Source organism: Clarias gariepinus, chromosome 13 (genome assembly GCF_024256425.1).
Source record: "Clarias gariepinus isolate MV-2021 ecotype Netherlands chromosome 13, CGAR_prim_01v2, whole genome shotgun sequence".
NCBI classification, from domain to species: Eukaryota; Metazoa; Chordata; class Actinopteri; order Siluriformes; family Clariidae; genus Clarias; species Clarias gariepinus.
Genome location: NC_071112.1, coordinates 12,708,013 through 12,720,578, shown reverse-complemented (window position 1 = coordinate 12,720,578; position 12,566 = coordinate 12,708,013). Strand labels below are relative to the sequence as shown.

The 12,566-nt window shown below is 39.2% G+C and overlaps 1 protein-coding gene across 1 annotated transcript; it reads right to left on the bottom strand.

Annotated features, from left to right (window-relative positions):
• Window positions 1–413: 413 nt before the first annotated feature.
• On the bottom strand, window positions 414–4,538 carry gjd2b (gap junction protein delta 2b). Its single transcript, XM_053509218.1, has 2 exons — window positions 3,853–4,538; window positions 414–3,407 (listed from the first exon to the last, which is right to left on the bottom strand). Exons 1-2 carry the CDS (start codon window positions 3,921–3,923, stop codon window positions 2,564–2,566), a joined length of 915 nt encoding a protein of 304 aa, XP_053365193.1. The 5' UTR covers window positions 3,924–4,538; the 3' UTR covers window positions 414–2,563.
• Between the last annotated feature and the right edge of the window lie 8,028 nt (window positions 4,539–12,566).

Sequence of the window (12,566 nt, the reverse complement as noted above, 5' to 3'; positions counted from 1 at the left end):
TTAAATTGAGTTCTTTTAACACTATAGTCTTATAGCTTTTTTCTTGTGTTTATGCACCTGAAAAATGTAATGAACTGAAGAATACATTTGAATAATTATTTTGGTTGTGATTGTGTGTATATTTTAATATCACATTTGGTGCTATTAATTTCAGTAATTTGTGAATGTCATAAACAAAATTTGGTCTCTTAGTATAAATGCAGAAAAATAGGGTATCAAGATTGCTTTATACGGTAAATGTAGAATAGATATTGCCGCAATCTTACCACACACAGACACACAGAGAGGGAGGGAACACACACAGAGAGAGAGAGAGAGAGAGAGAGAGAGAGTAGGTAGGGGAGCAGGGAGGGGAAGGAGGTAGAGAGAGGGAGGGGGAAAGAGACATGTTCAGCTATTTAGGTATTTTCACATTCAGCAGGGAAGGTTTTTTATTAAAGCTTTTTTTCTTTTTGATTGCATACACAATCACAATGTGCTCAGTTCAGTGACATCTCAGTTTAGAGTTGTGTGGGCTTTCACGACAGTTTATCAGTAAAGTCTTTGTGTTTCTCACTGATTCAAGATGAATGCAGTCTTGGAATGTTGGTCATAGGACAGAAAGAGGAGAGGAAAAGGCTGAGTGTTGCATTGCACTGTCCGGCCGACCAGGCACATTGCACTTCTTCCCTGTAGCACAGTTTATGAGTTAATTATTGAGCTTTGGGAACATGACACATCTCTTCTCAGTTGAAGATTGATGTAAGAGTTACCAGATTCCTCTTCAGGCTTGCATTGCAGGGTCATTATGGCAGATGCTGCAGTGAGCGAGTCCCCAGATCATCCTTGATGCTCAGTCCTCACACTGCGGTCAACTTTTATCTTAACTTAATGTTTTCTATTTTCTCCTGATCTTCAGGAAAATCGAATATCTGTATATACTACATTGCAATATTTCTTATGCAACAAATAAAGACAGGAACAGAAAAAGGGGAACAGACCAACTCCCAAGCAAAAGCAGCCGAGACTCTGCAATTCCTCGACAACATCTTAATGCTCTCTAATATGCTTTCTTAAACATGCAGCTCTTTACTTGACCTTAGAATTCAACCAGTATAAAATGTCCTGATAACTGGAAAATACTGAGTGTGAAATTTCGGACAGACTCAATCAAAATTTTTCTCAGGTCACAGCTATGAAGCGCATTCGGAATAGATGGAAACAAATATTATTTAAATATATGAAATCCCTCACGTTAACGACAAGGATGAGATTTCAATCAAAACAGTTTTCATACCTCATACTGACACTTAATGCAGCACATTTCTTTCTAAGTGCCTGAGATAGACGCATGCCAGGTCTCAGAGAGATGCAGAGAAAGCCTCAGGGCTCCAGACGGCTGTGCTATGTATTTATTTTACTTATTTGCTTTGATTATTATGTTTTTTTTAATATAATTTTTTTCCTGGGGTACACGGACAGCTTAAAGGTGGAAAAATGTAGCACCAGAGGAAATTCTCCATCATTGTCCATAGTTTGATTTTCCGTTATATAATATATAATTTGTTATAAAATATCTGTGCTATCATTTTTTGTGATCACTTGTTATGGCGAATAAGAGATTACTGTGTAGAAAAAAAGAACCAGCACTTGTGTTTATTTTCGGTCATTTTTCGGTTTCGAGTTAAAAGAGACAAATGCTGAATATTATTCTTTTTCTTTTTCTTTTTTCTTCTCTCTTTTCATTTAAATCACAACGAATAGAGTTCAAGCAATTCTGGGCGGTGTTGAGCAATCCGAGCAAGGAGTCCGCTTTTATAATGTCTATAATAATAACTATTATTTAGAGATTTATATAAATGTTTGTATACATATGCATCTTATATACAAGTATGGCACTTAATTACACGAAAGAAATAAAAACACTTGACAAATGAAAGCCGTGGGCGCTTTGGTGGGTTTAAAATGAAGTTAAGCGTTTGCAGCAAATCCACTAAAGCTCTGGAATGGTTACATACATTAAGGTCAGCGGTGCAACACAGGCAACAAAAATAACAGAAAATATTTTCATTTATTATATGAAGATTTTTTTTTCTTAAAAAAAAAAAAAATCTAAATCGTCCCACAGACTTTTCGATCTCATTTTCTACGCTGAATGAGGAGTCAGCTGCTGTGCGTTGTATAGCTATAAATGTAATCATGAGAGGGGAAAGCCGGTGGAAAATCGCTTAAAAACACCGCTAACGGCACAATGAGAGATGTGCGTGGCCTGGGTGTTCCCTTTATTTAGTGCAAAACGCATTTACTCTTTTCAGGTACAACTCAGAGCCCAGGTGAGAGTAAATGCGCGGTGTACTTTGTCCTTGTGCTCCAGGCGACACGGAGAAAAGTCGCATCAGCGCAAACGTGTCAGCCGTCCTCCACGCCGTCCTTACAGGACTTGAAAACAAAAAAGAGAGAAAGAGAGAGAGAGAGAAAAAAAAAGACATTAACCATTCCTTTGACTGATGACACGTTATAGCGGCGAGCAGAGTCGCCCACCTCGTCCATGTGTGTTGGATAATCGGAGAGATGTACAGAAGAACTACACGTAGGCAGAGTCACTGGACTGAGTGCGGCCGAAATTCGGTACACTCAGCCGAGGCAAGTCCTTGTTTCTGATCTCGTAGATGGACTTTCTTCGGGCCTGCACTCCCCTCACGGCCGTTTTGATTTTCCTCCAGCCCAGATGATTGAGCTCGGCCAGGTTGAGAATCACGCAGAAGCCGCTGACAGCAAACATGAAGACGAGGAAGACGGTTTTCTCTGTGGGCCTGGACACGTAGCACTCAACCTCCTTAATGCACGGGTACCGGTCGCACTCGTACACGGGTGGCACATTGAATCCGTAAAGGAAGTACTGGCCCACTAGGAAGCCGATTTCTAGGGCGTTTCTAAAAACCACCTGGATGATGTAAAACCTGGAGATGCCCTCCTGGCGCCTCATTTTGGACTTACCAGGCCGCAAACTTGCATTGGGCATTTCTTTCACCTCCAAGCAGTCAGGTTCGGCCTCTTTAGTGGAGTTCTCAGCGTTCTGCAGAACTCCGTTCCCGATCGTGTTCTTGATCTTTTTGCTGTCCTCCCGCTTCAGCGAGTCCTGCTCCTTATCCACTGTGAGATACACGGTGGAGTAGCGGCGGTCCTTCTGTTTTGCAGACTGATGAACCGAATAAGTGATGAAGCAAAGGCTCGGGGTGCAGACCATGATGATTTGAAACACCCAGTATCTTATATGAGAGATTGGGAAGGCCTTGTCGTAGCATGCTTGGTTACAGCCCGGCTGTAAAGCGTTACAGACAAACATTGTTTGCTCATCGTCGTAAACAGTCTCTCCAACTATGGCTACGATTAGAATCCGGAAGATCACCACCACTGTTAGTAGGATCCTATGAGCATACAAGCAAATAAAGAAATAGAAAATATTTAAGCGTCTGGCGTTTATGATTCATTTAATATAGAGAGCTTATTATTTACTAAATCAAAGTGATGTGAAAAAGCAGACAGAGCGTCAGGAGGGTTGGGAGCTGTCCAGTGCTGAAACACAAGCGCTCTGACTGCTGTGCGCCTAAAACTCAGCGCCCTGGTGGCAAGGATGCATTTATTCTTTTAATTCACCAAAAATACTGTCTGGTGTAGATTTGCATTGACGAAAATGTTATAAAGAGCAACATTTCTATTGACATTTGTTATTTAAAAAAATAATTCAAATGGGTTTTAGTGCCCTTATTTGCGCACGCCCAGTAAATGCCAGTAAGTGTTTTACGCCTATTATACCAGCTCCAAAACGCAATGATAGTCTCACCGACAAATGTAAACGACTTTTTGTCTTACCTTCCTATCATAGTAGAGTGCTGCTGGACAGCAGCCTCTAGGAGCCTCTCGAGTATGGTCCATTCCCCCATTTCTGTTCATTCGGAGATGAGAGCGCACAGCACTTCGCACTCAATCCACGGGAAAAAAATAAATAACACTAGACTATTTCCTTTTCTATTGTCCACTGGGCCCGATTTTATCTTCTGAAAACATCGATCACGGTCCTTCCCAGCAAAGTGGCCAGTTGCTATGCCAGGGGGATCACCGGGCGATCCTACTTTTGCTTGTCTTCCAGTCCGAAGTGCTGATTAATATATGAGCCCTCCTATTTTCGATCCTCAGATCAACTTGATAGGTCGCACGGTGTGTGACTGGTGGGAGGTTGGATTTGATGCCTCACCACTGCTAATCTCCGTTAAGTAGTTCTTCCTGCGTCACGGGGCACAAAAGGTTTGCGAAAAGCTGTCCAAATACAAAACAATTCTCGTGTGCAATAATTTTGTAGAGGATGAAGCGCAGGAATGGTGACGCGCGCTGAGCTCTGCAGAAGCTCTGGTGGAAAAGCAGTTTTGCACAGTAGTGCTGAAACTAAATAGACTCAAGGATGCAGAGGGGGTGGCCAGTCAACTGAGCACAGGATGTGTCATACTTGTTGCTATCACGGCCACGAGCGCCTTCCTTGAGGAATTCCCCGTCCTCTTGGATTGCACTTCTCTAAGCTGTTATTTTTGTTTTCACTGCGACCGATTCTAATGCTTTTTAAGCAGCTACCGCGAGCGGCTCAACATGAGGAGCACTAAGACTCTAATCGCTTTATCGCTTTGCTGTGGATAAAAATAGGGACGTCATCTCCGGCCCCGCCCTTTGTTTCACCCTCAAACCCAGCACGATCACACCCAAATGTATTTCCAGCGGACTATTCTAAGGCGCAGATAAACGTATGGGAAAATCCTTTAATGATTGGTGTGAAGGTTTGCTGGGTCAGATGTGCACATGCATTTTATACCATACTGTAAGAAAAAGAAAAACAGGCTATCAAACTGCACACACTGTTTCCGCAGGAGGAGTGTCCACCAAAGTACATATTTGGGTTGTTTTGATATGTACCTTTTACCTATAAAAATGCATGCAGTGTACATCTCAACCTAATTATAGTGCTTTTATGAACCTAATTCTTAAGGCACGTGTTTTTATATTTAAAGAAACAAAAGGTCCCCGTTTAAGGGTACCTGAGAGTGGAGAATTTTGTAGAAAAATGAAAGGTCGATCCCATGTTCATAAGAGAAACCTTATATAGTATTAATCTGTGATTTTGTTTTAGGGTTCTTTTCATTAAAGCATACAAACAACACTCAGGAAATAATCAAATAGTAAGTACTTCTGTGTGAATCTGATATTCAGGACAGTAAGACTGTGAATGAAGAAAATTGTTTACTGAATTTCTTTATTGGTTTTTCTAAAAAAAAAAATGAAGTAAATATTTTATTAGATGACTTTCTGCCTGATATATGTTATAACCTTCCAGTGATTGGATTTCTTCACAAGGTATATTTTTTTTGCCTCATTTTAAATACATGAAGAAATACACTTGATAAATATAATCATGTGCCCCTTGTTGGAGTAGCCTATAAAGTGCCACAGGCTACTCCAAATCCCTGTGGATTTAATTTCAAACAAATAATAAATCCAGATAATTGTTTAATAGCTAAATCCAATACAACATAAAATGGCACTTGCGTCTATAAATAATGCATACTTGAGTAATTGTGAAGGTGGCTGGGGATAGCAGTGGAGACGGCCAATGCAGTGATTTTTTTTTAAAAGCACTTTTGGTGGACAGTTGAGGGTCCAGTATAATCAAAGTCTTTTCTACTGTACAACATCTGCTGGAAGGTGGAAATGGAAGGCAAGATGGTGCTTCCAATCCAAACAGACCAATTAAACCTTTACACAGCAGTTATCTCATAACAACAATAGAGTTGAATGTATAACACTGTCCATAGAATAGAATAGAATAGAATAGAATAGAATAGACTTTTTTATTTTTACTGTGCCAGAAATAACAGGAAACATGGTGGTGTCACCAGAGAGGACACTATTGGAATACAATTCCTTATAAATGTCATTATCACATTTCATAATGCTGTTGTATGTTGTTTCATGAATTCTTGCAGACTATATGCCTGTGAAAAATATGTGATATTTGTAAGCAAAAGAGAAACATCAGTGCTGCATGACCAGTGGGTTTTATGCACACGTTTGGTAGCTTCTCGGGGGCTACACAAAGCTTATTAAGAAGTATAATGCTAGATCTTTTACTGTGTATATCATACCAGTTGGTGATGGTGCCATGCTCAGTAGGGTATTTTAGGGTCAGGATGCTCCTCTTGCTCCTCTTACTATAAGTGATTCAGTTCATGCTTATTTATAAAACCCTAAGCTGTCAGTTAGCATGACAATGAAATCTAATAATAAACAAAAAACAAAAACAAATACAAAACAACAGCAATACACTAAAATCAAGACTTAATAAGTCATCCACTCTCACTCTATCATCATCTGTACCTGTATCCTGTATAATTTGTAAATTTAAAGTTTACATTTTGATTAAAAAAAAATATACAATAGCCTGCTGGGCCATCTTCTCTGCTGGGTGCTGCTTGGTTCTTAACAAGCACAGTGGAAAGTTCCAGAAAATAAGGCTAGAAGCAAGGCACCAATTCCTTCTCCAGTCTGCTACAATTACTCACAATCAACCTGACCAGCTTAACTCAGCTGAGCTGTAAATATTATGCAGCATTTTTTTTTTAGATATGAGATACAGATTTTAGATTGATCAGCTATAAACAAGTCTAGCAAATGTGAAGAAGAATAGTGAAGGAAATCTTTACCTAATGACATAGGTGACTGACTATGGATGGTGGTACTGCTCTTGGTGCATCTATTATGACACACTAGTCCTGTAGTCTCCTCAACATTTCACATTTTCGACAGTCTAACAGTCAAACACTCACTGAAACTAACATCATCACAGCTATTAATGGATCCATGAATTGAAAACCTTTTCAAACAAACACAGGAGTTCAAAACATAATACAAGCAGTAACTTGATTTTTTTTTGTATTACTTTTTCAATTCAGTTTCTGTGACTAAGTGATTTAGACTAAGAATTTCATACTGAAAGATTAGTGTTACGTGTAGGGCTTGTGCGCACTGCATATAAACACTTACCAGATGAGTTCAGGTGGAGGGGATATGAAGAAGTGTGAATCTTCCTTTTTATACCAGCCAGTAGGTTTTTTATTGTGGTTCATTGTGGTTGTCTTTATTTGGTCGAAGCTTGCGTTATTAGAAGGTGTATGACACAGTAAATGGGATGGGGATGGCAAGTTGTGTTAAATTCATCTACATGTGCAGTTCAAAACAACCAGCCTATTGCCTCGCCATATCCAAATTACACTTTTGCTGTGGCTTGTGTTGTCTTAGACTTTTAATAAATTATTGAGAGTAGACTGTAACTCTTCATTTGCTTTCAATAGATTTGTCTATGGTTGTATAACATATTTATTTAGGGGATCTGCAGAATTGTAACTGTTCATTCCAGTTATTCTACTTGAAACTGTATGTCTATACTATAGTCATGTCGGCATGATTTGTTTAAAATATATTTATGTATTTTGGTATAAAAATTAGTTTATACATAAAAAAATTAAATAAAGCAAATTCTTGAAAAGAGGAATACTAATATTGTTGTATGAATAGACGAAGACAGGGCTAAAAAACATGAGGTTCTTTCCCAGATTTACATATCATGGCCATGGATGTTTTTCAACATTATTCTTCTTTTTCTGTTTTGTCGTGCATTGTGTTTTTACTAACATTCTGAACAAGGCAGTGTAAAATTTTGTGATCAACTTTAAGGGCATAAGAACAACAAACATATATACTCTCCCTTTAATTCTGGGGTTCAGTGGTGTGTCCCTCTAGGGCAGCCCTTTAAAGAAAGACCATAAAAACATTAATAATTCAAAGGATCCAAATATTTATAAAAAATATTTTATTGTTTTTTTTTTTGCTTTAATCTTTTGTTTTCAATTATTTTATTCCCTTTTTTCATATAGGTACAAATATTAAGGTTATATATTATAGATAAATGCTGTGAATGACCTTTGGAACATATATTTATGTAGTGAAACGTTGCTAGGGCATGCACAACTGTCTTTTATAACTGACTAAATATAATGCGCAAGTGCACAACTCCACTGTGTTAGCATACGTACTGACCTATGAGTTTATGGCAAGGATCCTGGGGAAAATAATAAGTCAAGACAGCTTGTAATTTATATACATACTGCATATACTGTGCACCCATAAGCAATACCATTATGACCAATGACAGGTAAACAGAACAACACTGATCACCAACTATATACTTGTAGGGATCATAGGCAGACAAGGCACACCCATGACCAATGGTCTGCTCATTCGTGGGTCCGAATACTAAAGTCAAATCCTGTACACCTGGACCACAATAAGAATACACAGAACACCCAGCGCTTCATAGCCCACCATGCATGGGGCCCAGCAGGCAAAGACCTGACCTCTAAACTCCTCAGATCCCAATCTAATTGAACACCCATGTGTTTGACAAACTTGTTAAATCCACAGTCCCCAGCCTACAACCCATAGCACCTGAAGGATCTGCTGCTAAAAATCCTGGTGCCAGACACCACTGCTTACTCCAGAGGCCCTGCTGATACATGCCCTGAGGGAACAGAGCGACACAAGGGGAACCCAAAACCTAAGTGGTTTTAATGTTAATGTTTTTAATGTTATGGCTGACTGATGTACATTATGCAAATACGTATTATTGTAGGACACAGATTTATGCCACTCATATTCAATGGACCATTTACTACACTGATACATTTAAATGTATTTGACACATTTAAAGTTGTAAGGGATTCTCGGGATTCAATAAATAAGAAAATACCTCTGTTATTTAAACACATGTACACAGGGGGTAAACCTCATTTGAAGTGAGTGTGTTGACTCATCTATGTACTTACACCACTGTCTAGCGCAGCAGTCAGTCCTGAGATTCCCTGAGCCAGCAGTACAAGTGAGTTCACTCCCTGTCCGGTGTGTGTGTGTGAGAGAGAGCCAAATTAGAAAAGCGGTATGGGGTTAATTGGATGCTTGGCATTCCATATCCTCTCTGCACATCACCCCACATATCAGCTCAGCAAGACAGTCGGGCCTGTTTCCTCTCTCTATCTCACGCTGAAATAGAATATTCTCAGCCTGGGCCCAATCTCATCCCAGGTCACACGTGCATCCTCTACGTCCCACTGTGCTCTCTCTGCCCTTCCTCCCATCTGCATGCTTTACTTTACAGTCAGGAAATTGGGGAGACAACAACAAATACAAGCCTGAAACTAGATTTTATTTGATTGAAGTCGCACCAAGTCTCATTTTGTGGTTTCATACATATTGCATTTAAAGTTTTGTGAAGAAGCTATATTTATATTTCCTAGAAGATTACGGTTTAGCGTTCCACTTGGGAGAATTATTGTCACTGAGCACATCAGTCAGCAGTGAGAAAATTAGGTTAAACAGCACTTTGGAATGGTCATGAAATATGCATGAATCAAAATGAATGGTTTAATCTACAAATGTCAAGTGGGGGCCATATTTGTTGCTTCATATTCAGGGATTTCCTGGATAAGTCAGAATGAGGATTTGGACGCTAAAAACATGCAAATTAAAAAAATAAAAAAATCAGATGGTGGTAATGTGTCTGCCATAATAAGGCATAAAGTTTACAGTAGTAACTTTGTTGTCATGGATATAACCGGTAACATAACAAACTGTGGTGCAGGTATACACCGTACACACTCGATCACCGTCTATACCGCTTTATTTTGTATTTGCGGGGGGCTTGGAGCCTATCCCAAAAGACACGGGGCAGGGTACACCCTGAACAGGGTGCCAATCCATCTCAGGCACTCACTCACACACTAAGGACAATTTGGGAACGCCATTTAGTCTTATCTGCAGGTCTTTGGACTGGGAGAGGAAACCGGAGTACCTGTAGGAAACTCACAGAAGCATGGGGAGAACATGCAAATTCCATGCACACCGAGATGGGAATCGAACCCTGACCCTGGAGGTGCTAACCACCACAGCATGTTTTTTATGTAATGAAACTTTTTACAGATTTTGATATAAACCTTACATAAACAATCCAGTATTGCTTAAGGAAAATATATGCAATCTATGCATATCGTATGAAGGCTCATATTTAGTATGAATTAGAGGTTGAAATAGTGAGGACTGTTGTGATAAATGTCATGTGAGATCCTGATAGCCTCTCACTGGGCAGCCTTCTACCCTTCTGCATACACTCAGGAGGACGCACGCTCATTCCTCTTGCATCTGATAAGTGTAAAATAATTAACAAAGAGAATTTTAAAAAGTTCACAGAACGTCTCTTGACCCTGGGAACAGATCTAAAAAGCCAACTTTCCATCATAAACATTTCTCAGCTGTGCTAGATTGGAGAGAGAGATAAGATTCCACTTTCCCTACTAGCTTTTGAAAGTTGACTTCTCTGAAAGGTAAAATCTAAAACTTTTTAAAGAAGTGTTTATCAAAAATGTTTGAGAGAGAAATATTTCAAGCCTTCTCAATTTGGCATGAGAAAAATGTCATATCAGTTCTTTTTATATCAGTTATGGGTAACAAGAAACCTCAGCAAATATATGAGATATATATAAAAAGTGACATGGCTAAAAAGTTATGCTTTTCTATTTTCTGAGAAGACAAATTTGGTAATAGAACTTCAACTTTGTGTGTGTGTGTGTGTAGGAGGGAAAAGATAGTGTAAATTTATTTGGATTAAAAACCCCATAACTTGTAATATTGCTTCTACTAGAAATCTCTCAGTATACTGTGGTTCTACATGCAGTTCAGGATCTACTCATTGTGTTGAGCAGTACAAATAACTTAAAATGATAGTTACCTTAATCACAAGAGATGTTAATTTTTTATTTAGATTTTCACCTGAAATTAGTTCATAATGAACCTTTAAACATTTTTTTAATCTTAATTTAAAAAGTTTAAATCAGGAGTGGTGTTTCTCGTTAAAAAAACCCCCAAAACAAATATAAAAGGTGAGTGAGAAAGCTATGTCCTCAGCACATGGGTGTGCCATGTCTCATATTCACGGCACATGTCCTGCCCAGGTTGGCTCCTGCCAACAGGAGGTCAGTCAGCTGGTCAAATCCGAGACAGGCTGTCAAGGGGGCGAAGAGTCCATACAGCCCTCCAAGGAAGATGCTGAGAGGCCACCCGATCACTAACAGCACGATCAGCCACACTATTGTCCAAAAACACGAGCCTGCCATCCTATACAGTAGAGAGCACAAAGATTATTACACATACTGTATATGTGCTGAATTATATGTTTAAATATTTACTTCTGCGACACTATAGGATATTGTATGTTTTATTTAAGGTTAGGACTACACAGCAAAATTATTACTTTGTTTTCAGAACTGTCTTTAAAGAAAAACGGCATCTTTGGGGGACTCCCATTATTTAAAGTATATTTTTGGTGGTGGTAGTGTTGTGACTGATTGGTGGATTTTGTCAAGTGATAACTAGCAAATTCTGGTGTGACACAGGCCATAGTTGCCTGTATAACAACATATATGTACAACAAACAATTGATGGGTATCTGGACAAATTAAGTAAGATAGACAGACACTGTGAGAAAAATATAATCCCACTTTTTCTTCTTAACTCATTAAAATGATTAGATTATAAGAGCTAATAAATCTTTGTAACCTGTTAATACACTTACAGGACCCACTGTTCTTCCATTCTCAGGTTAAGAATGTTTTATGGCTCCAGTGAAACCCACCTGAAAAAAGGCCTTTAAAATCTTCAATAGTATTCTAGATCACAAGCACAAGAATTAGAATTCCACAGCCTGGCCGGGTTATTAATATTACGGTCACTCCTGCTATTGCCTATAAGCCCTGTGTGGGGGGAAACAGTGCATGCAGTGCTCATAATCAAAGTGTGCGCCAACGTTGCCTGAGGGTGGTGAAGCCTTTGTTTGTTTTTGTCCCCCAAATCCCCAATTCATCTTCTTTCCATTATTATTTCTAGCACGGACGCAGTGGCAACAGGCCGAGACTGTCAATTCATACTTTTTTTTTTATCTCTAGTTTCTCCTTCATATTACCATTCACAATGTGTGAAATATTCTCTCTGGAAGGTTCTGGGTCTGCATCCAGCATGATAGCCTGATACTGCTCCACTAGTGTCCAAAGCGTCTAAATCAACAGTGCCTGTCAAATTCAGAGTACACCGAATCACAGCAACCCTGCAGAGGAGCCCAATTTCCGCCAAATGCACTTGTAACCATTTTTTTTTTCAGTCACTACTCTCAACTCATGACCATTGCTGAAAATGTGAAACAGACGGCATCATCATCCACAACCTGACTTCCTGCTTTGCCACCACACAAACACAACAGTACAGCAACTGTAAAAATGCACGAGATGTTGGACAATCTTGTTTCAATTGTGGATTCAAAAGCATAACACCACCAATATGGTCAATGCACAAGATGTGGCAAGTTGCACTGCTTGAATAATAAAAAGCATGTGCTTATCAGCTGACATGTTGTGACAGTCCTGTTTTGTCAGCAGTCAAGTGAT